Source organism: Vigna angularis, chromosome 6, assembly GCF_016808095.1.
Source record: "Vigna angularis cultivar LongXiaoDou No.4 chromosome 6, ASM1680809v1, whole genome shotgun sequence".
In the NCBI taxonomy this organism is placed as follows: domain Eukaryota; kingdom Viridiplantae; phylum Streptophyta; class Magnoliopsida; order Fabales; family Fabaceae; genus Vigna; species Vigna angularis.
The window spans coordinates 23,538,407-23,564,667 of NC_068975.1; the positions used below are offsets into that span (position 1 = coordinate 23,538,407).

At 30.0% G+C, this 26,261-nt stretch overlaps 1 protein-coding gene and 1 pseudogene across 1 annotated transcript; both read left to right on the forward strand.

Annotated features, from left to right (window-relative positions):
* The first annotated feature begins 3,874 nt into the window (after positions 1-3,874).
* On the forward strand, positions 3,875-6,185 carry LOC108342078 (protein NUCLEAR FUSION DEFECTIVE 4). The gene is made up of 2 exons (XM_017579783.2): positions 3,875-5,303; positions 5,619-6,185. The coding sequence occupies exons 1-2, from the start codon at positions 4,198-4,200 to the stop codon at positions 6,046-6,048; spliced, it is 1,536 nt and encodes a 511-aa protein (XP_017435272.1). The 5' UTR covers positions 3,875-4,197; the 3' UTR covers positions 6,049-6,185.
* Positions 6,186-24,712: 18,527 nt separating this feature from the next.
* Positions 24,713-25,650, forward strand: LOC108342664 (cell wall / vacuolar inhibitor of fructosidase 1-like; annotated as a pseudogene).
* The last annotated feature ends 611 nt before the right edge of the window (positions 25,651-26,261 follow it).

Sequence of the window (26,261 nt, forward strand, 5' to 3'; positions counted from 1 at the left end):
AATTTTATCAAATTTATTCATAAATTCTAATGTACACGTTATAACAAATTATGAAAAATAATTTTTTCAAATTGTTCGATTGGACAATAATTTAATATAAACAATTAAAAGTTTAATAATTTGTGTTAAATCTCAAACAAAAACTAAGTTTCACTCAATATTTAATTAAAATGACAAAAATCACATTAGACAAAAGGCTAGATACAACAAACAAGTTTCACAAGGGTAATATATATAAAAAATTAGAGTGCAACAACCAATTTATAAACAAAATGTAATATACATAAAAAATAAAAAACGAAACTAACCTTGAAAGTGATTTTGCGGCTAGAATAAAATGCCGTCACCGATGAGAGAGAAAAGAGAATATATTGGTGCTTCAAAGATGGTCTATACACGAAACCAATTGGTCAAAACAAAAAAATATTATTCCTAAATATTTGTTATCCACCGATAATAAATATCCATATTTATACTCATCCATTTAGAAATGGATATTAAAATATTTGTTACTCACAAATAATAAAAATTTAAAAGTAATAAATATTTATCATAGATTTTATATGTAGTACTCATATACACGAATTTTTTTAATCTTAAAGTATTATTAAGGAAAATTAATTTATTTAATTGCATAAACTTTTGATAAAATTTGAGTTGTATCTTAGACAGTCAAGTCACAAAAAACCAACATGCCAAACTAAAAAGTCTGCCTTTAAGAACTCATGTGACTAAAAGTCCCTAAATCCCAAAATTTCCAAATTCATGGTCTATTGTTCTCTTCAGTTGTCCGCGAAAATGTTCATCCACATCAAACAACTTACAACACGTCACCATCATTATCAAATATCACGTAATCGTCATCTTGTGCCTTACCCACGATTTTAATTTTTAAGTATTTAATGTTTACTTTATTAATATCATATTTGAATTTCACAATTCTATCTAACACTATCTTAAAGTGTATATATGAAAAGAATCCTAATTTTATGTTGACAAAACATAAGATCAAAAGAAATATATTAATTTACAATCTAATTTTGCATAAAAAAATGATTTTTAGTTCAATTGAAACATATATTGAATAATAAAACTTTTATGTTTTTCATAACTTTTACATTATTACCTAGAGTGATTAAAAAACCATTTTTTTATTATTCAATATATTTTAATTATAACACTAAAAATCATTTAGTATACTTGAAAAAAAAACTTTAAGTACCCATAAATCAATAAAATCTAATAGAAAATTAAAAATATCTAAATTTATAAAAAAATTAAAACTTATTCATATTGTTTAATTTTAAAAGAAAAGTTCACTATGTGGATGATAGTTTTATTTATTACTAAGTTTTCTTACTTTGTTGTGCAATCATTAAACACATTTTTCATCGTCTTTTCAGAAATTAGACAATTCTGCTTATAATTTTGAATAGAATAATCGTAAATCAGACAAACTAGTAAATGCTTTATCATTCTTATGTGGATGCTTATGGAATACTTCACGTAACAAATCAATACTCTTACACTGATAGAGAGGGAAAAAAAAAATAAAGATTTAAAAGTTTATTTGTCGTTTTTGGTTATGTCAAATCAAATTGGAGAGAAATTTGTGGCTTGAAGAGCAACTGGGTTTTGATACTTCAGATTAATTGTTTTACTTACGTGGGTATAGGATAAGATCCATGATTCAATCAATATGATATGGTACTTGAGTTCATGTGATTAACAATGAGATGATTATAATTTCAAAGTAGGTCCTTGCTTTGATGCTTCAATAGCAATCTTTGTGATCCTATTAGTGGAATTAATTTCTTATATAGCAAAAATAAAACAATTTTTTTTATTTAATAGATAAAAATAAAATTATATGAAGTGCTTATTATGTATTTTATTTAATAATAAAAATAAATTTTTATTTGTATAAAAAAAATCTGAGGGATCAAAGGTTTTTCAAAATATAAAAAGTTCATTAAGATAAATTTTGAATGACTCTAATAATTTGTTAAGAATTGAATTTTAAATTTAATTTAATATTGTAAAATATTATAAGATGATATTTATAGTGAAGGTTAAATATTCTTATTTTTATAAACTAACTTTATTTTATTTTTAGTGAATGTTAAATTTCTAACAAAAATAAAGAAAAATAGGATGAAATGAATAATTCTGTCCTTTTTTATTAATGGTGTTGACAAATATGATAAAAGAAAGTCTCATATTGAATATTAACACAAGACAAAGTACATTTCTCGTACCAAAGCCCTAAACTTGATTATGAAAATATGTATAATTCAACACCTTGGGATTTCTTGTTATTTTTTAATATTCGTTTAAAAAATATTAGTAAGTATTTTAAAACTTATGAATATAAAATAATATTTATAATTTTTTTAAAAAATATTTAATAAAATAAAAAAAAATATAATATACAATATAAATTAAATTAAATATATATTAAAATTTAATTTTAATTAAATTTAATCTAATAAAATATAAATTAATAAAATATTTAATACTACTCACTATTTACTAATAAATATTTATAAATATCAATTATTTATCATACATTTTATTTATAAACACTTATAAACACAAATATTTTTTATCTTTTCTAATATTTTTACGTTATAATTCAATATAGAAAGAGGTTTACAACAGGAAGATACACTTCCACCGTTCTTATTCATGGTGGGATTCTTGAAGCCAATCTCCTCCAATTTGCACACATGCAAATATAATTTTTTTTGTTGATTAAGAAAAACTATATCACTAAGTAAATAACTAATAATTTAACTTTGATTTATTAATTGATTATTAAATATTAGAAGTTGATATTTACAATTTTAAATATTTATAAACTTGTTTATTACTAATTTAAACAGTAACAAAAGAATATAATTTAATCTTAAAAATAAATTGAAAATGAGAAAAGTGGCATGTGAGTTCGGATCCCAAATAGAATGTTAGAAATGGGACGATTATGGGGAATTTTGGTTTTTCTGTCATGTATTACGTCATAACGACGAAAGACACAATAGAAGCTGTGTTTAAATTTTCTCGAATACTGTAACCGATTAATGATTCTCGTCTTCCTTTCATAAATTTAGAATTTTGCTATTGGTGTCCAGAAAAAGTAGCATTAATATACCTTATATTTTAATGGCAAACTAAGTCTCTCATGTTTGGACTATTTCTACTGAAGGATGAATTGGTAGGTATATCGATTAAATGATTGCCAAAGAAAGTAAATTATTTATTTTGTAAGGTAATTCAATAGATACATTTGGTTCAAAAAGTAAAATATATTGATAATTTACTTTCTACTTTATTTGTATATTAACTTTTGTAGTATTAAAAAATTTACATCTACAAAATACATATACTATTTTCTTTTTGTTAGATTTAAAGTACCACAATATAAAAGTAAATAAATAATAAATTAGTAAAAAGCTAACACATAACAAACATAATGTAAAAAGATTTGTATAAAAATAACTTTTTCCATTATTATATGTATTTGAAATAAATTTTATGCCGACGTACATTACCAATTAAATACCATACATGTATACACAAAATTATAATTAATATAAGAGCAAAATTTTCCTTCGAAAGGAGTCCAAGTTGGAATAGCATGCAATGTGGAAGGGAAGGGACATAGCTGAGATAAAAATTGGTGGGGCTGTTCTCTGTGATGCGCATTACACCGACAGCCATAAGTTTAAGACATCGTGCGTGTTTCGCAACTTCATATAATTATGTTTCCGTTTATGTCCTTGTTAGGCCAAATCAATATGTTGTGTTCAGATTTAACTTCAAAATCCTAGCTACCCGCGTCAGCTTTCATTATAACACAATGGATCTGTTTCTCTCGCACACACACAACATTTTCAAGTCCGAATCTCTGAATTGATGATGAAAAACATTGATTTTCATATTAATTATGTTAGAAATAATTTCAAAGCATGGGTGCTAGCTAGTATTGCATCATACACAACCCCATTTTGTAACCATTCATCCCTCCACTGAGGGTCATTATACTCTTGACTTTAGCTTTCACACCATAGTGTCTCTACCTTTCACTCCACTTTTTCTCAACATATAAACCCTCATACATTCCATACACTCTTATTAGCTTAGAAGGGTACTTCTAAGTTCTTTTTTTTCCTCTAAACTTCTTCTTTAATCTTTACCATGTCTTCTACTACTCTCCAATGGCTAAGCCTTGTTGGCACAATTTGGCTCCAAGCCATAATTGGGACAAACACTAATTTCCCTGCTTACTCTTCTCAGCTGAAGCAGCTTCTTTCCATCTCCCAAGTCCAACTCAATAACCTTGCTTTTGCCTCTGATGCAGGCAAGCTTTTTGGCTGGTTTTCTGGCCTTGCTTCTATATACCTCCCCCTTTGGCTTGTCCTCTTGACAGGTTCAACTCTTGGCTTGATTGGCTATGGTGTGCAATATCTCTTCATAACCGAACAGATTTCCTCTTTGTCTTATTGGCATGTGTTCTTACTAACTTTTCTTGCTGGCAATAGTATTTGTTGGATCAACACTGTGTGCTATGTTGTCACCATAAGGAACTTCTTATCAGATCGCCAAGTTGCTGTCGGAATAACAACTAGCTACCAAGGACTGAGTGCAAAAATCTACGCCAACATTGTTGATGCTGTTTCTCCTCACAAGAAGGCCAAAGCATTTCTCTTCCTGAACTCTCTCTTGCCTGTGATAGTTGGCCTAGTAGCTGCTCCTCTGGTCAGAGAATTTGATGCCACAAGTCCTAAGCACACGCGTGTTGGGTTTGCCGTGATGTTTGTCATAACAATTTTCACTGGAATATATGCTGTGTTAAGCAGCTTGCAATTTGTCACAAGCAAAGCATCCTCACTGGATATCATGACTGGTATCCTAGTGTGCCTTCTGTTGCCTCTTCTAGTCCCACTTTCAGTGAAGATCAAGGAACTACAGGATAATAGAGAAAATTTGAGAATTTACCATTTTACTATGGAGGAGAATAACAGTGAAGAGAGAGTGGAGAATGAGGTGAAAGAGGGTGAAGTTGAAGAAGAGATTGGTATTATAGAAGAAGTTGGAGTGAAGTTGATGCTTAGAAGAATAAATTTCTGGTTATATTTTTTTGTGTATTATTTTGGTGCAACAGTTGGTTTAGTGTATCTTAATAACTTAGGACAGATTGCTGAATCTCGGGGTTGCTCCAATACTTCATCTTTGGTGTCTTTGTCATCATCCTTTGGATTCTTTGGCCGTCTCATGCCATCTCTAATGTACTACTTCTACAGGTAAATGTACTCTTCCTACCTCCTTTATCTAACACCAACCCCAGCAACCAACTGCATTTACACTTCTCATTTAATGCATATAATGGCTACACATGTGTTAGTTGATCTACTGTAATAATAATAATAATGAAGATGAACAAAAACTGCAAAATTAAAACCACTACTTTTTTCACCCATGTTAAAAATATTCTACACAAATTGAGTCTCTCAACCTTCTGAAAATTACAAAAAAACATCATTCGGCCTCGTAAATATCGATAAACCGAGAGTAATGTCATTCTTCTTACTGAAATAGCTTCTAACTATTATTTTCAGGGGACAGTGTAGAATTTCAAGACCAGCTTCACTGTTGGCAGCTATGGTTCCAACATCAGGAGCATTTTTTTTGCTTCTCAACAGAACTGATCTTGCTCTTTACATTAGCACTGCGGTGATTGGAGTGTGTACGGGAGCAATCACTTCCATTGCTGTTTCCACAACCACTGAGCTGTTTGGTACAAAGCATTTTTCAGTGAACCATAATGTGTTGGTGGCCAACATTCCTATGGGATCCTTCATATTTGGCTATTCAGCTGCACTTGTTTACCGTAATGAAGGACATGAACACTATGAGCATGGGCAATGCATGGGCATGGAATGCTACAGAAACACTTTTATCATCTGGGGTTCCTTGTGTTTCTTTGGAACTCTTTTGGCTTTGATTCTTCATGTTAGAACTCGCAAGTTTTACTCACAAATACAATAGGGTATACACATTTTGCTTCAAATAGTATTGTTTCTTTTTTAACATTGTATAACATATACAATGGAGATTGTGGCTTGATAATCTCCTATTACACTTGAGTAAAGTAATAATAGTAATAATACTAAGACAAATATAAATGTAAATTCATTTTCTTGTCTTCTTTATCACACATCTATTTAGTTTCCCACCGCCCACAGCATTTTTAGGTTTGAGTTGATTGGTGATGGTTCAGAGAGGATCATTCAATTTCAAGAACAGAAAATTACTCTTTGAAAAAAAAAACAATGAAATGAAGAGAAAATAGGATACATGATAAATATCCTAAAAAGTTAGTATATGATCATACATTAATGTAAAAAATAAAAGTGAATACTTAGATAATTCAAAACATAATTAATTAATGTAAATAAAACTTTTAAGATCATATTAATAAAAGTTAACAAATCTATACACTTGTATCTAACTATTTTCAACACTTTCTATTCTCATGATAATTGTTTAACTTTAACACAAATGCACCTACAAAGAGATTTCTTTTCTCTTCACCAAAAAATCTAGATGGTTTCATATTTAAAACTTCTAATTTTAAGTCACTTTTGTTGCATGTGAGGGAGGACTGACACATGTATGACAACAGTTGATTTTGTTCTGAGATGGCAACAAATTATTTATTCTTGTTGATGCATTGTAAAGGCCAACCATAACTTCACACAATGTACGACAATTAGCTGAGTCTTTAAATTGATAGTTATTTTTAGTCTATTTTGGTCCCTCTGTCTACTATGAAAATAAAACACGCCACATCTGCTTTTTTTAATTTTTATTTTTATTAAAGGACAAAACTATCTAGGTTGCTTTGTGAATAAAAACCTAATTTTCTTTAAAAACTAATACTGAAAGAACTTCAGAGTTCTGCAACAGAAAAAATAAACTTCAGAGTTTCACTGTACTTTCGGTTTAAGTTTGTAGAAAAATTAAACCTAAACCTGTGATTTTTTTCATCAGCTTCATGATACAGTGATAGAGGCACATGGAGATAGATATATAGGTCTGCACATTCCTTATGGTTCAAAACTTTACTGTCATCCATAAAAAGAAGAGTGGTTGCTTCCCATTATTATGTATCAACGACCACAATTTGAATTTTAGTAGAACTTTTTTTTTTCAATAATCATATAATTGATATAAAATGTTTATTAATTGTTACTCATAATCCATTTTAATAAAAAATCTATTTAATCACTTTTACCAACATCATTTGCAATAGTATGAGATTAACTGGTGTAAAGTTTTTTTATAGATAAAATGACTATAATCTTTTTTTTCTTAACTAAACTGTTTCAATTATTGTTTTCTATTATCAATAAAATATATATAATAATGTTTATAAAATAGTTTATACAAATTTCACTACAAAAATATTGAATTTTAGAAGGGGTTATTTTCTGGCGGTTTTGAAAACCCAGGAAATTTTTGGCGGTTTATAATAAAAACCGCCCCTAATTGTTTTTTCTTTTTACATAAATTTTTTGGCAAATATTCTCCCTGAATTTTAGCTCCCTCCCCTCCTCGTGCCTTAATTTTTCATGTTTCTCATTTTCTCAAGCCCTAAGTTCCCTGCCTCCCTCTTACGCCTTCATCTCTGTTCTGATTTTCTCGTAAGTTCTCTCCATTCCTCGCACCAATTCTTCAAACCTAATTTGTTCTCTCCCTTCCTTGTACCATATTCTTCAGACCTAATTGTTCCTCCCTTCCCCGCAAGCCCTAGTTCTTATTCGTGGAATTCTTCGGCTTGGTCTTCCGTTGCTTAGGAACGAAAATCTAGTGTGTTTGTGCGCTGAGCGAGGCCGACCGTCAAGGTGTTGTTCGTCGGAGGTCCGGGTGCCTCCAATCGAGGGGCTTTGGCATGTGTTCGCTCCCGCACCGAGCATCAAGGTAAACCGGCAAGCTCTCTCTACTTTTGCCTCTGTACAGATTTTCTAAGAACTTGGTTAATGGGTGATAGGGATAAGATAAAGCACCTGAAACCCTTACCACGAGCTTGGTTGAGACTGAAACGAAGAAACTGTGAAAACTCTGGCACCTCTTAATCTGGTTCTGCAAGAAGAGGAGGCAAAGAAGGTTGAGGTTACAATGCAATACAATAGGGGATTATTCATGCATTCATATTGAGAGAGAAATATACTTATCGTAATATAAATGTCGTGCAGAGTGGTGCAGGCCTTTAACCTTAGAAAGTTAACAACATTTGCATTCACGTGCTAGTTTTATCATATACTTTAATTCATCTTCTGAATTAGCACAGTAGAAATCATTGGTTAGTTCTTTATACTCTTCAGTTAAATTTCTTTGCTCATCATATATCACAATGTCTTAATTTACTTTTTTTGCAGATTTTCGTAAATTATATTATTTTTTAAAGTTTGTTTTAACTTTGTTTCATATATATTATATTATGATTCAGAATCTTGAGATACAATGTTTTAAATTGTCATATTAATGTTTCAATAAGACTTTTTTATAAACCTCGGATTCTAGACTCTTGCTTGTGGTTGGGCTATCTTGAACTAGCTTTGAATTAAGGTGGATCCAATGGACACTTGGTGACTTTAATGTTAAGTTCACAAAACCAAAGTTTAAGATAATTTTTATTAAATTTGTCGGGCAAAATAAAAAGCCGATTAATTAGACAACTGGATGTAGTTTTGTTATTTTCATTAAAGTGAACAATTTAGGTTTGGTAAACATCCTGCATATTAGGGCTGTTTCTACAAACATGTACAAAGTATATTAATTGGTATGTGGATTAGAGTTTGAAAGTAAAATTTTCTGTAAAATTTTGTTTCTTATTTGATTTGAGCTTCTGCTCTGGATTTATTTTATTTGTGCGTGTACTATCAGAAACTGTGTTGTTTGGAAGTTGATATTACTATCAGTTATGTAGTGTTATTTAGGAATATTTGCTTTAGAAGTTATTTAGAAATTTAGGTTTTAAGTGAGCCATGACCATGAGAAGCATGCTGACATAGTTTCCGAGTGAAAGTACTTGACAGTTATCCAACATGCGTCTCAATAATTAGAATTTGTTCTTCTCTCATTTTGAAGATATTGATTTTTGTTTGGCATGAATGTATGTTTACAAATGAAGGAATAGAGAAAAACAATGATAAAGTTTTGAAGAGTGAGAGCTCCTTTATATTTTCTCCATTACTTTTCTCATCACTCTGTTGAGACAGTACCATATACTTATAGTGCATTTTAGTAACAATAAATAAGTTGTTGGAGTTTTCTGGGATGAATAGCTTCTGTGAATGTTGAAGATCTGTTAGAGATGTACCTTGTTTTATGTCACTTGTTCTTCTGGATGCATGCCTGCAGAAAAATCAACTTCCTTCGTCCCTTATAAATTTAATTAACTTCAAATGGTCTACTTGTACAACAATCCCCTTCATGCACTTGCCTTCAAATATTGAGGGATTCTGTTCAAAACTTTTAAGTGTTGCTTTTATGTTTCTTTTGTATCTTCTCTTCCCAGTTCCATGTTTCATTTTAAGTGTTACTTTGTCAAGTTGGATGCCATGTCATATGGTCAACTGAAATGTTTTCAGAAATCTGTGTGCCAATTTTAGTTCTTCAATTGTTATTCCCAAATCAATTTTTTTACTGTTAAAATGCTCATTTTTTCTTGAGTATGTTTGACCAAGGTTGTGCCATGAATTCTGCAGAAGGGTGGGAGACAAGGCATCGAATCAACTAGAAAAATCAGTTGGTTCAAAACTTGAAGCTACCGTGGCCAGGTAGATACAAACACAATTTCAAACTTCTAGCAAACATGCTCTTCAGGTAAGCAGCTTGAGGTCAACAAAAAAGAATATCTATTAAAGCTTTCTGTACATGATTTATTTTTATTAATTGTAATACTAATTGATAAATCACTTTTGGAGAACCCATCCTTAGAAGCAAGTTGTTAAAAAGGGAAAACCAAATGCTTAAATACTCCAAGTCCCTATCCTGGGTTGTTGGAAATTGTGTATATTCTTAGAATTGATGTATAGGATAGTGGAATAGAAACAATGTCTTAGATAGTGTAATGAAATTTAAAATTTCCTAAAAATTGCCTTAGAGACAATGTCTTAGAAACAATGCCTTAAAATTTCCATGCTATTCTGGGATTACCATAAGATTAGTTATTTTAATAACTATATTACATGTTATACTTTATTTAGGAAGCTTCCATCCATTAGTGAGAATTATCGTGCAGTATAAACCCAATCCTTGCTATTCTGGGATTACCATAAGATTAGTGTGGGACACACTCAACACATAGCCACTTCCTCTTAAATCACCTCAAAATTAATGTCTTAAGAAAGCAGGGTAAGAAATAATGTAACAAGATAAAAAATTAAATAGATAAATAAAAAGAAAGGGAATTAAAAATATAAGTTATAATGTGAATTCAGTCTTTGAAATTATAAATAATCTCAAAATTTAATCCAACTCAGAACTGGGATATAATCTGATTATATTATACTGGATAATACTACTCTTCACTGATAAAAACAGTAGCAGTACCCTCTTTACAAATTATATTATATATACATGTTTTTAATTTTAAATTATCAAATACAAATTTGTAAAACTGATTATTATTTTATATTATATAGTAGAAAAGATATAATAAGAAGTAGGTCATCCCCAAATTATTGCTTCTAAATTCTATTGAATAAAATAAAAGAAGTCATTATTACGAAGTTCAAAAATTAATCCATTTCACCTCTGTTCAAAAATAAAATGATTTCTCGATTAATTGAATGCCATACATGAGACTGGAAACTAATTGAAAGATTGAAAAGATACACTGAAGGGTGATGAAGGGGATACATGTGGACCTGAAATGGTGTTTTATATGATCATGTAAACACTAGGAGTAGGAGTCAATGCACACAGATCTAGCAGTCAAAGTTTCAGCTGTAGTAATATAGTCTACCCAAGGAACCTTACAAAACTTTGCATTCACGAGTTGGAAATAATCACAGAAACCAAAAGCCAGGTTTTAAAGAAAATTAACACATTTTCTAATACTATCTTGTATTTGAAAAATAGTATATTATTCTAGAACTCTTGAGAAAATGACCTCAAATCATATAAGGAACTCAAATCGGACATTACTTGGAGGCCCATCTAAAAATCTGAACTGAAACATAGCAAATGAGTAGCACTTTGTGAAGGAAAACATTAGACAGATCTTACTGAATAAAATTAGAATGTCAGATTAGTGAATATTTAATAAATATTTACTTGGTTTGTTCCTTTTAAGATTAATATGTTAGAATTTTTCATATTTTTTGAATTTTTTTTAGCACAGTAGAGATAACAGTGGTGTAACTTATGTTGGGAGATCAATTTCATTCTTTTTAGTAAGTGTATTCTTGTATATATTCTAATTTATTTTGATGATCTAAACATTTATAATCAATTGTTCCTTTTAAGATTAACATGTTAGGTATCATATTTCTAACTTTTTAAATAAATTTTTCTGTTATAGGTATCTTCATTGACATCACAAGTCAATGAAATGAAGGCAATCATGACGCTTTTGTTGCAAAATCATCAAGGTCCATTGCCTTCACAATTTGCAGTATTTCAAAGATCATCAGTAATAATTGTTAAATTTATTTGTATGATTTTTTTATTAAATATATTATCGACTAACTATTATATTATATTATAGGTATCTGATCAAGGGAGTGGATCAAAGAATGGATGTAATGAAGAAAAGAATTAGATAGTGTTATTGAATACTTTTATGAGTCATACTTTTAGTATTGAACATATGTAATGAACCTCTTTCTTTTTAATTTTTATGTATGAACAATTAGTTATATGAATGATATTAGGTTGAACAATGTAGTTTATTTTATGCAATATTATTAAATTTTAGTTCATATTAATTTATTGTTTGTTTTGTCAATAAAATCATTTTTATTATAATCTAATTTTATTACAATAAAAAAAATGAACTATACAAATTCCCGGCGGTTTTAAAACCCCGGTAAACTAAACCATCAAAAATAGGGGCGGTTTTGAGATAACCCCAGCTAGTTCCGGCGATTTTTGAATAGCCCCGCTATTTCCGGCCGTTTTGATAAAACCCCAACTAATTCCGGCGGTTTCTACAGAACCCCTGGAAATTCCGGCGGTTTCTGGAAACCCCTGCTAATACTGGCGGTTTTTTCCAGAACCGCCGGTACTTGCTTGGCGACGGACGTTTTCCCACCGGTTTTTCCAACCGCGGGAAATATGATTTGCAGGGGTTAAAACCGCCGGTAATATTTAAAAAAATCCCCGGTAAAAATACATATGTTTGTAGTGTTTGTTCATAGTTTCTGCAATTCTCTTTCCTTATTTTGTATATTAGTACAAAAATATCTTATAACGTTTTTTGATTTTTCACTTGAAATTCAAGGTCGGCGTCATATCGGGAGACGTTAAATTGACGACGAATTTAAAAGATTCGACGTTAATCAAATTGATATTGAGTTTTGTTAATATTCGACGTTAAACAATTTTTTTATTTTTTTAATTAATTGTAATAATTTTTTACGAGACTTGAAAAGCAGAAAACAACAAATTTCTGTTATATTTTATAAAGCATGAACTATGAACGTGTAATATAATATGAACAACAAACAACAATAACAAACAACAAATAAGTTTGATCAAAGAACAACAACAAACAACTTCAACCAAATAACAACAACAAACAAGTTCAACAAAAAATAACAACAAACAAGTTCAACAAATAAGTTCTTCAAAACGAAAACGAAAATTAACCTGGATTCGTCGGAATAAAGTGTTTGCATCAGTGAGAGAGAAAGCAGAATGCGCCTATAAAGGACAAAAACACGAACGAAAATTATATATAAAATAGTTAATTAACATGCATTTGTATCAAATGAAAGAAAGATTACATGTGATGGTCGTCAAACTTCGTTTGAGAAAATTTTGAAAACAGAAGAGGGTCTCATGCACTAAGATAAAGTGAATGAATTTTCAATCTCCCGCTCAAATTAAAAAGGGGAAACTTTTGGCTGACAAATAATACGTCGAAACTCCTACAAAATTCGACCTATTATTTGTTTAAAAGAAAAAAGAAAAAAAATTAAAAAGGGTGACTCTTTTACTTCTGATTGACAAATATTACGTCGAACCCCTACATGACGTACTATTAATTATGCGTTGGTCAATATTGTTGGTTTAAAAGAAAGAAGAAAAGAATGACACGCTAGTTTAAATAATTATCATCATACATCGTCGAGTTGAATGAAAACTTCGACGTTCTACAATTACATTGATTTACAAAAATATCACTGATCATTCTTAACTTTGTGGTTAAACACTGAACGCGTGACATTATACACTTTTTTGCACTAGTAACATATATAATTATTCTAAAGTTTTTAAAATATTTAAAAAGTTAGTCTTCATGATGGAGAAAAAGTGTATAAAAAAAGATGAGTAACTTAGAAGAAAACAGTGATGGTTGGCAGGCACCGCCAATCCGCCATGTGTGGTGGACTGATGAGAAGATGCGCCGTCCCATTAATTTGGATTGCATTATTGAAATTTTAAAAATAACTCTTAACTATGAATAATGATGATTTATGATTTAGTTTAAAAAAGAGAATATAATAGATAGTTGTTGAATCATAATAATCTCAAATATGAAGTTATATTTTATCATACTAATAAAGAATTTGGTTAGAATGATACTGGAAGAGTTTCTTTTTCTTTTATAATAATTCAAAATAAATTGTAAAATATAAAAATACTATTTTCAATTTTTACAACGGTTATTTTAAAATAGTTCGTGATATGAAAAGGTTCTACACTAATCATATATAAAATAAAATATAAATTGTAAAAATAAGAAAAAAAGAGAGGTGGAAATATATAGAACTTAAGACTAGATTGAATGCACTTACTTTGTCCCCAAGAACAAGTGAACTGTTGGAAATAAAACCAAACTATACAGTAATGTATAACACTGTTTTTCTCCTTTTTCATTATCTAGCTTTTCCCTTGACTGTGTCTTTATTTGAAATTTCTTTTATACCAGGATAGAAAATTATTATGACTTTTTATTCTAATGTTCAAATTATCATAACTTTTATGTGATATTTATAGGACCAAAAGTGATTGATTTAATGTTTAAAATAGTATGATTATATTTTACTTATATATATATATATATATATATATATTAATAATAATAATATAGGTTGTAAATACATTTTTATTATGAGTTTGATCTATTTTTTATATTTTATATTTATTTATTATTTTTTTACTTTAATAAATTTGTATGTAGTATAAGAATTTTTATAATTATTGAATATTTTTATTTACGAAAATAAATTTGTTAATAAATTTAAATTTATCAATAATTTTATCTATATATTTTAAGATTTAAGTTAATGATAAATTTTTTTATTATAAATTCATCAATTAAATTTATTAGTAAATTCGTCGGTTAAATTTGTCAGTAAATTATAATTTGTATTATTAACAAATATTTTTATTGGTAGAATATCTAAGAATTTATTCCGTCGATAAATTATAATTAAGATTTTTGAAGGATTTATTCGTCATTAGATTGATGAGTTAGAAAAGATGTAGGAGTAAGAGGGGAGTTTGAAGAGGTGTAGGAGTAAGAGGGGAGTTAGAAGAGATGTAGGAGGAAGAGGAAGAGGAGAAAGAAAAGAAGAGAAAAAGGTAGAAGAGGAGAAGGAGGAGATTGAATTGGAGGTGACTGTGGTTAAAAAGACTATTAAAACATAGTGAGGATGAGACAGGGTGAAGAGGAAGAAAAAGAAGTGAAAGAAATGGAGGAATAAGAATATTAAGTCACAATTTTCATCAACAAATTTTACTAACAATCAAAATCTGTCGATAATTACTGATAAATATATTTGATGAATATTTATCATCAAATACATAATGTTGGTAATTACTAACGGATTGTGAAATCTATAGGAAAATTTTTTGCCAATCACTTTGTTCACAAATTTGTTGTTGTTCCATTACCGAAATCAAATTATCGATGACTTTTTTTATTATTGACATATTATGTTTGTCGATAATATATGTCATTTTCTTGTAACAGTATAATGACAAATCATTAATGAACTTTGATGTGTCTAGATAACTAAAATATCAAAGTAATACCTTGAACTTATTTGGAAATGTTTCCCTAAGCTTAATTTTGATATATATTATTAATTAATAGGTTTTAAAGATGAAAAATGTTTTACATCATTATTCAACCATAGATAATAAATTTAAAAAGAAATATTTTTTATTATAAAATAATTTTTACTATTTAATTATTTTTAATATATATTGTCACAATGGTCATTGATTAATTGGTTAAATATAATCTAACTGTAAAATTGAAATTTGATTTTCTTCCAAACCTTAATAAATTTTGCTTATCAATTTTAAAAATGAATATATAGTCTTAGTTTAACTGCATTAAATTATTTTACGTATGAGTTTAGCACGTGAATAAAACTTAAGGTGGTTAACTTAAGAATAATTATATTAATTCATTTTTAAAATTTAAGGACTAAAATAAATCAAAATTTGAAATAAAAAATTTCTAATTTCATTTTTAAATTTTATTAATATTAAAAAGAGAACATATCATATGATCACTTCAAATAATATATTTTTTTTAATTTTTACCATTCTTATATTATTTTACTCTTTATATTTATAGTTCTTATTTATCACAATAAAAACAAAAATACTAGTTTTACATGGATGAGAAATTGAAGTTGGATTTGCTGGCAAGTTTAAGACAATCCAATATAGAGTTAAAATTAAAGTTAAGGTGTGAAGTATACTTTACATATTTGAAGTTTATATAATAAAGAAGTTTAGTGATATATAAAATTAATCCTAAACCAACCTCTTCTTTAATCTTACATATAGTTTTCTGTTTTACCTATACAATATTTCTACTCTCATGATCTCAATCCTCCCATAAAATCTCTCTATTTTAATTATTAATTTCCTTATCATTTATTAGTGTCGTCAAAATGGGTTGAAATCCGTGAGCCAACTCGGCTCACCACGGGTTTGAGTCGGGTTGGGTTAGAAAAAAATACAAATTTTTTTATGCGAGCCAATTTTGACCTAGCTCACTAAAATCCCGACTCACACGGGTTGAACCCGTGGTGAGTCGGGTTGGCTCACCAACCCACCTATTTTTTTAATTAAATTAAATTAATTATTCAAATCCTATCTTTTTTATTAAAATCAAATTAATTAAATTCATCATTCAAAATGCACAACCTTTACTCCCTCTGCAAATAAAACCCTAAGATTATAGATTGGATAATATTATAGATGGAGATAAAAAAGAAGATTCTTCAAGAGAGCATAATATTGTGGATTTATCCATTCAGGACTCCAATTTAATAGATGGATAATATTATAGATTGGATAATTCAGGAATATATAATTTGTTTTATCTTGTTTTTAGACCTATCTACAAGCATGACAGTTTTATCTTGTGCTATATATTTTTGTTAACGACTATATGTAGTTTCTTGGTCAAACGGTTGTGTATGTCTCATTAAATTAAATTGACAATTTTTTATGCTTGATAGCTTAAAATATATATAACAATATATTTTTTGTTTCATTTTCTTTTATATCAATTGGTCCAATTATTACTGTTTCAATTTGATCGATCAAAGTAACATGTTATAAGAATCTGAGAAGAAAAGGGTGAAAAAAAAGTTAATTAAGTGAGCCAACCCGTTTAACCCACCAACCCGTGATGGATCGGGTCGAATTCGAATTTTTTTTAGCTCGCTAATAAATAAGTTAAGTTGAGTTGGCTCACTAAGTGACCAACCCGTGATGGATCGAGTCGGGTCGGGCCAGTTACCCGTTTTCACAACTCTATCATTTATGCCTTTTGAATATAGATATCAAGAAGGGTTTTGCGCATAACACTATTTTTATTTAAAGTCAGTATTCTTGCGAAAGAGATATGTCTTCCTTTCCATCTAGATAATCTCTTATTTTCATAACATTCCTTGACAAAAGTCCTTTCTGGAAGACCTATTATGGTTATGAGCTCAAATTATATACAACTAAATAAGTATGACATTGTCAAAAGGTGGGTTTGTTAGAAAAAATAATTATTAATTTCAAAGATAACTTTTGTAGGTTAGGCCTATCTGAAAGCATCATGTTTCTTATTCCAACTAATATAATTAATGTTACAAAATATGGGTGCGCATTAATAAAGTTATGGTTACATATATAAATACTCTAAATATATCATTCATGTCAAACAACAAATCAACTTATTATGACAGAGATTTTTATAGAAATTTTCTGACTGAATCTTCTTTATCATACTTTTCAATACATGAGTCTTTTAAAGAATCTGAATTTAATTCCACTGAAATCCACAATATATCCAATGTATTATAATATAAATAAGAAAACTACATTTTAAGTGTTTTTCTTAATAACTCAAAGAATAAAAATGATTTTTTATTATATAAATATTTAAATAAACTAAATTCAATTTACTAGAGAAACATAGTGCATAACAATTAAGTAACCAATGTAATATTTTAATTATAATATATGATGATATTAATAATAATAATATATAATGTATAATAATGTATTTGAGATGTTTTAACATAACCTAGTGCAAATGGAGGTTAGGAAATGAGGAACATATGGAGAGATATTTTAATTTCAAAATATGAGTTAGGGAGAAATTTAAATGAGAGCAAAGATAACATTCATGACAGTTGACTATTTACTAAGAGTGTAAATTATTCAGTAAATATACTGGTTCGATTGTAGCACAACAAGATATTAACAAAATTTGAATAGATAAAACAATGATCTATGATTTATTGTGTATTGAACAATCTATTGAACAATCTATTGGATATGATATTGAAGGCAAAGAAGATAAAGTTTGCAGATTATAAAAAAGGCATTATATGGTTTAAAGTACATACCCAAGACGTGGTATAAGTAGATTGATTCTTACTTTGTGCAAAATGATTTTCAGTTTATATATTAGTCTGCTAACCTTGATAATATTCTTATTGTATACTTTTATGTTGATGATCTAATTTTTACTAACAATGATCTAAAAATGATTATAGAATTTAGGGAGACCATGATTAAATGCTTTGAGATGACAAATTTGGACCTCATGTCACATTTTCTTGGCATTGAGGTTATTTAGTAGGATGATGGAGTTTTTATATCTCAAAAAAGGCATGTTACTTATGTTTTGACAAAAATTCAAGATGAAAAATTTAAAGTTAATCTCAAAACATTGGTTGAAGAGAAGTTGAAACTTAAAAATAATAGTAATGAAAAAAGAATTAATTCAACATACTACAAAATTTTGATTAGAAGTCTTAATAAATCTTTGACTACTATTAGACTAGACATTATCTTTGGAGTATGATTGTTTAGTAGATTCATGGAAGAGCCATATGCATCTCATTTACAAGCAAAAAAAATTCTCAGATATATCAAAGATACTCTGACCGAGGAAATTTTTTATACTAACACTAATGATATAAAACTTGTGAGATATATAGATAGTGATGGGATAGGAGATGTTGAAATAAGAAAAAACACGTCAATGTATACATTTCATTTAGAAACATGAGCAGTATCGTGATTTTCAAAGAAACAATCGTAGTTTTGGTCTTTAACAACCAAGGTATAATACATAATGATGGTTAATAAGAATTCTTAAAGTGATGCATAAAAAATAAGATACTCTCGTAACTGATATTTTGTGATAACAAGTCAACAATTGCATTATATAAAAATTTAGTATTTCATGGATAGTCAAAACATATAGATATTCAGTTTCACGAATTCGGAGAACTAGTAACTTAGAAAAAAATAATGATAGAGTATTGTCTCATTAAAGAACAAGTTGTTGATATTTTTACAAAGTCACTCAAAGCTAAGTTATTTTACAAGAAGAATTTTTTTTTTGAAATAATATAGAAACTTGACTTAACAGAGAGAGTGTTAGAATTAAATCAAGAACATAATGATCATAACACTACACAATTTCTTTAAAGATGAAAAAAGAAATTTGTTTGCACTCAAATTTTTCAACACCTACCAAAAATATATAAGTGAATTATAAAAGCTTTTATTATTTTAGTTTATTTTTTCATCTTGCTTTGATAAATAAACTATCAAGATAATACATAATGTGAACATTTATATAAAAAAAAATCTGTATTTAATAGTGAAAACGTGAGTTTTTTTTTTGTGAATTTATTTTATATATATATATATATATATATATATATAATTTCGTTTCGTCAATATTTTTTCTTTTCATTTAGGAAATAGCATCTTAATTAGTCTAAACATGTTAAAGAGTTAACTTTTCATGACACAAATGTAATTTGGTGATGTGTTAAATGTTGGTACACCATAAATTTGGATCTAAAAACTTGTCCTAACTTGTGGGGTAGGTTCGTCGTCGCTTGACCATGAATTCTCTGCTTTGTCGTTGCCATGAATATGCGATTAAGACTATGACTGTGAAATGTTAATGCCGTCTTGCCCTAGAATTCCACACGATGTGACATGCACGAGTTACACCCACACACATACTCAAAAATAAATTAATTAGTATCGTATCTTTTACTCACTCACCACAACCAAGTTTATTCATTTATTAATGATCCTATGGTTTGTTTGATGTTACATGCAATCAATATATAAGCAGAAAGGTACGTATTCTAGTTTCTTTTTCACTCCTAAAACATACACAACCTTTTTATTGTACCATAAGAAAAATACAACCTTAAATGCTTTTATTAGAAGCCGATCAGATGAACGTTTCTATTATAAAATCAGTATCAATTTCTTATTAAAGAACTTTTAAGGTTGACGATAAAGGTGTGTTTGGTATAGCAAAAGGAGAAAATGGAGATTAAATAAATTTATTTTGGGTTGTGTAGAGAGAGATGAGGGAATAAATAAATATCAGTTATTAATTCTTATCAAGTTAATCAAATTACTACACATTTGTCAAGATATTTCAAATTATTTCTACTTTATCAACATTGAATTTAATTTTTTAGCCTTTTTTTTCTATTTTCATTCTCTCTTTTTTTTTCGCAAAACCTCACAACGGTTACTTTTTTACAATAAGCGACATTTAAATATTTAGTTTGATCAAACATCTTAATTTAACAAATATTTATAAGAAAGAAAAAAAGTATTTATAAGTTAAAACTGATTGATATATAAGATACTTTTAAAAGACTTATATGATTTTTAATTAATTATTTAGGAAATATATTGTATTGATTATTTAACTAATAACATTCTTAAGAAACTAGTCAATGAGGCATTATTTAAAAATATTTTCTAACAACAATATCTTAAAAATACATGTGAATATTATTAACACATTAGAGCAAGAAACTGATTGTTTTGGACATTATATTTCAGTTTTATAATCATTAGACGAAATGAAAAGATGTTCTTTTTTTACTTTGATTATGAATCAAATTATAAAGATTTCTAATATGTTTCAATTATCTCATAACCAAATGAAACTATAAATAAATAACAACAAATATAAAAAAATGTTAATAAAGCTTTAGTTTAAATAACAACTGAAGCCTACACTTTTTTTTATTTAAAAAAGTATTTAATTTTAAGGATATTTGTTTCTTCCTACATATTAAACCTATACAAAATACTAAAGAACCAACACATAAACAATATTTAACAAAACAAAATAACATTTAACAAAACAAATCATCTAAGATAAAAGTGTTAAACGCTAGAAGCTATATATAAAAGATATCCTAAACTATGTAAGTTACTCTAACAGACTATACATAAACGTTGATTCATGTATAAATGTCTAAATGCTTAGGAACGTCTAACATTTTAATGCATGTACGTATCAATACTTCTTTGTTTGTTGTGTTGTGTTCTCTGTTTTTGTGCATATCATTTCAGTACAAACTTTATTCAAATGTCTGCCTCGTATTAGAAGAATGTTAAAAGATAGGAATATATTATAATAATGTTTTCTTCATGCCTTATGTCTTTCTCTTCCAAGCAACAAAATTGTCTCTACAGGACGCAATGTAGTATTTGAACTCACACTAAAAGACTAAATCCCTACGAGAAAGTCAATGCTTAGAATAACAAATCTTTTTTGAAAGAAGTTTATATAAATATGACTGCATGAAGATAAGAACCACAACAAGAATTATCTTTGCATAAAGTCACGCTGCTGTTTTTTCTTTAAGCTCACATAGTCTAAGACTCTTTATTTGAAAAAGAAAAGTTTTCTTTAAAAGTTTTAGAACTTTATTCACTACCATAAACGCACTGTTTACCGAAGGACTATTATCGAAGGCCTTCTGGACCGTCGGTAAAAAGCACATATCGAAGGATTTTGCCCTTCGGTATTGGGCTGGTGTTTACCGAAGGCTTTAGCCCTTCGGTATTGGGCAACAAATTTATCGAAGGTTTTCGCCCGTCGGTATAGGTATTGACTTAATGAAATCAGAATTTGGGATTTCCCTCTTCCATTCTCTGAAAATCCCTACGAAAGCAAGGTCCCCTTTTCTGAGTTCCCTCTCCCCTCTCCCTTGTCCCCTAACCGTAATCCCTACGAAAGCAAGGTCCATTACGGTTCCGCCATCGCCATTGGTGATTCTAGAGCTCCTCTCCATTGTCGAAAAGCGTCTATGGTTGAAGGACGGAGGCATTGACGTGACGCCTTCGGTTGTGGACGGTGGTTGTCTTAGGATTTGTTGACGACGATCCTTTGGCAGCGTGAGGAGGTACGTCGTGCCGGGTCAGTGGGTTGTGGCGCGGTTTTGAGCAGAGGTTGGAGTTGGCGAGGAGGCTAATCCAGGGGCTGTCGGTGAGAAGGGCTTCGCGAGATAGCTGTCGGAGGTGCTACAACACCTAAGGTTGTCGCTGTTGTGGAGGTAAGTTATTGCTTCGATCAATTGCATCAAATTATGTTGTTGTATTGTATAGTTGTAGTTAAATATCCAGTAGTGTATTTGCGTTTTGACAATATTACTGCAAAAAGTAGTTGATACTTCTTGTATGGTTTAGTGATAAATAGTTTGGGAAGAAAAAGTTTAACAACGGTGAGAAATAAAATAAAATGGGCAGAGTATTTTGTTACCCATTCTAAAACTGTAGGATCAATGTCATCAACAAGCAGTTGAAGGCTCCAAATATCTTGCTTCCATAGTGAATCTTGTTTGTCACTTGTGAAAGGCCAAATTGCCCGAAATCCATATCATATGGGCTGCAATAAGGGAGGACAATTTGCCTTGTGGATCAAGGGCCACTAGATTACAATGAACCTATCTACTCTTCCCTTACTTGTACTGCTCTTCCAAGTGGCTCATTTTCTTTGTTATGAAGCTGCTTCCGTTCTAGATGGCCTCAAATCCTATTCCCTGCATGATCTTCCTCACTCGGTTTTTGGTTCTGAAAGTGCAGCCTTGGATTGCCATGGTAAAGGACCATATGTCGGAGTTTCTGATGGTAGAATCCTCATGCGGCATGACACAAACAAACACTGGATTGACTTTGCAGTTACCTCTCCACATAGGTATATATATATATATATATATATATATATATATATATATATATATATATATATATATATATATATATAAACTATAATGAGTGTTGTAATCTGCATACAAATTGCATCTGCATGAACCCAACTACTGCTGAACAATAATATTAATGAAGGAAAAAAAATAAAAACAACATTGTGTTATGCCGTGTGTTGTCAACAATATTATTGTAACAATATAATGTAATGTGTTCAACCACAAAATACTTGTTTAACTAAGTGTTTATGGGAGCTTGTTAAATGTAATTTTTTTGGGTAATGATATAATGTAATGTGTTCAACCACTGGTATATAGATATAAGACCAGTTTTATGATATAATGGTGCAGTACTGGTTTGTAGTTTAGCAAACTAATAATAGGTTATTTGAATCAATGAAGTGTACTATATATATTGTTTAGATGATTTTATTGTTCAATATCTGATAAAATATAAGGATGTAGATAAAACTATGGTATAAGAAAGTAAGATAAATATTAATTTATGAATTATTTAGTGAGTATTGTCATAAAAAAGTATACAATAATGGTGATAGTCATTAGCAGGATGACATTAGTGATAATATGAATTATGATAGCACGTTTCTATTCACTGTTTCAGTTTGGGTTTTTCACCGTGCTCACTTCATTGCCTGTGTCTTAGGTGCTTAAAATTTCTTGTAACTCATTCTCTACAGTTAGATGAAGTGTATAAGGACTTCCTTGAGTCAATGATTGTACTGTTGAGTATTGATTCCACTGATTTCTACATTATGGTGCAAATTTTGTCTAAAAAGTGTTGCACATTTGGCTACAACAGGGGTCTTTTTTTAAATCTGTCCATTTCAGTGCAGTTTCAACATTTGTGGAAGTGTATTTTACCTTTTCAAACATGTATGCACTGTTAATTTGGTCAAATTTGATCTCATATGCAAAATCACTTCCTAAACCATCCATTTTGCCTTAATTTGGAAGTGAACTAGTGAATTTTGAGTGCAATGTGTGTCTTTGCTAGGTGAGTGTCTAAACACCTTCAAATTGATGATACAAAGTTTCTAAAAACGTCAATTTATATTTCCAAACGTGTTTATGAAGAATCACCCATTAAACCACTAAATTTGTCCTAAAATTGGAAGTGGACCACTGATTTTGTGGTGTAATCTGTTTCTTGGCTGTTTAAGTGTTTGCATACATCCAATTAGATGATATAAACTTGCTTGAAGTCTCAATTGATCCTAACAAACAGTGGCATTCATTTTGACCACTGTAGTCCCATTTTTTTAGCCATTTCTGGTGCAATTTTTCAGCTTTGGCTTGCTGTTTGAAAACTTCAAAGGAGAAATATTAAAACCTGTACTTATGTGAGGAGAAATATCAAAACTCCGCTAGACTGCTCCTCCAAGCTCTTCCAGGAGCTATAAACCGTGAGGTGGTGGCTTTGTCTTTAACTTGTATAATTTTCTTTTAATTACAAAATAAGAAGAAGGGAGGCCGTGTGCTTTTGCTTCTTTTCTTTTCTCTGGACTTGCTGATAAGAATCGTGACCTCCACCTCCTTAACAATACTAATTTAATAGATTTCAGCCACTTCATTTTGTAGCTTCTCTCACGGCCATAAGCTTCAACAAGTGTGGCCCCCTCAATTATTTCAAACCATGTGGTAGATACTTATCAATTGAGTTGGCCGACAGTTTTTCTTCCAGCATGTATCTCTTGCAAATTTGATAAAAGCAAAAACTAGCAATTGTAGCTTTTCAATGAATTGATACGTACCAAAAGCTATGAGGGGACCATTTCAACAAAATTCAGACTTTGCTATTTTGGAGTTCCTACGTGATATGCTTCCAAGTCATCACTAAATAACAAATTAAAGCCTTGGGAATAAAAGTGAGTGGTGGCCCATTGTTGTCTCCTTATAAAATGACAAAATAAACAAAACCAATGCAAGGTGCACTTCTTTTCCCACATGGCCGTGAGCTACTCCTCTTGTTTCTCTTAGAAACCAAAATGAAAACAAAAGAATTTTGCTTGCATTATTCTTTCCATGACAGTGAGCAAAGTGGTTCCTCATTATAAAATTCACACTTCATTCTTCATTCTTCAACATGAAAGCTCTAAAACCGTGAGCTTCAATTCCTCCAACGTAGCCTCTTCTCTTAGTGGTGGCTCCCACTTTCTTCAATCAATTTCTCTTTGGATGTGAATGGGCCGTGTGGTGTGTATATGGTTTCCAAACAATGAAAATCTGATAGAGAGCACTTGCAAGAGAACACCCAACTACAATCTCTGCCTTCAAACACTGAAGGTAAGCCCTGGAAGCTCCACAGCTTATGTCTCGGGGCTGGGTCTTATCATGGTCAAAGTGATGAAAGCCAAATCAAACGATGCCTTGAAAATAATCCATGACTTGCAGGGGAAGGGAGCAGGACCTAAGCAGAGAAGAGCCTTGAGTTCTTGTGCCAGTAAATACAAAGCAGTGTTGATAGTTGATGTTCCATAAGCCACCAAGGCTCTGCAGAAAGGAGACCCCAAGTTTGCTGAAGATGGAGCCAATGATGCTGCTAATGAGGCTACCTTTTGTGAGAGTGATTTCTCTGGGAATTCTCCACTCACCAAACAGAACAATGCTATGCACGATGTTACTGCTATTACTGTTGCTATTGTTAGATTGCTGCTCTATATTTTTAACTTCCTCGAACCAGTACTTAGTTGTATTCACTGATTGTTGCATATGTCTTGGAACCTGCTTTTGCTTGTTATGTAAAAAAAAAAAGCTGGTATCTATTTTAAAGCTCTTATAATAAGTTAATTTCATTTTGCTTTCTTTTTGTATATTTAGACATCATGTTCTAGAAGAATATGGTAGTGTACATTCTTTAATGCTTGCCTCTGTTCCTGGTATTTCTGTTTCTATGCAGTTTTGTGCTTAATAAGTGTGCAGTTGCTGTCCGAGAGTCTTTAGGGGAGTGGAGCTAAAATTTGGCCCTCGGTAATTACCGAAGGCTTTTGGCCCTCGGTAATTATCGAAGGCTTTTGGCCCTCGGTAATTACCGAAGGGCAGAAGCCTTCGGTAATAGTTAGCGACAAGGGATTTACCGACGGCTCGATGCCCGTCGGTAGGCCGTCTGTAAATGTCTTTTTCCGACGGCTTTTGACTGTTTCCGAGGGATTATGGCCTTCGGTAATGCCTTTTTTTTTTGTAGTGATTGTATTGATTTCATATCCTCTCTACGAGAGTAATATTCTATACTTGTTTTATCAAAATCACTTTGTTGTTTTTAGATTTAGAAGTGATTTCACAAAATTGTAATTTTAACTCAGTGGAGTTAAACGTTCTAGTCAGTTGGACTAGCTTTATAACAAGAGTAGTGAAACTTGTTCTAACCAGTTGGACTAGTTGTAAAACCATGAGTGGTTAAACTCGTATTGTAATATTTCAAGATTAGTGAAACTCCTTAAGAGTGCTTAAGGGAGAACTAGATATAACTTAGTTTGGAGCGGACTAGTA

Excerpts from the sequence above, each read along its gene's own strand:
- LOC108342078 (XM_017579783.2), top strand. The coding sequence starts at position 4,198 with ATGTCTTCTACTACTCTCCAATGGCTAAGCCTTGTTGGCACAATTTGG. Across the intron at positions 5,304-5,618 it reads CTAATGTACTACTTCTACAG|GGGACAGTGTAGAATTTCAA; the intron begins GTAAATGTACTC and ends TATTATTTTCAG.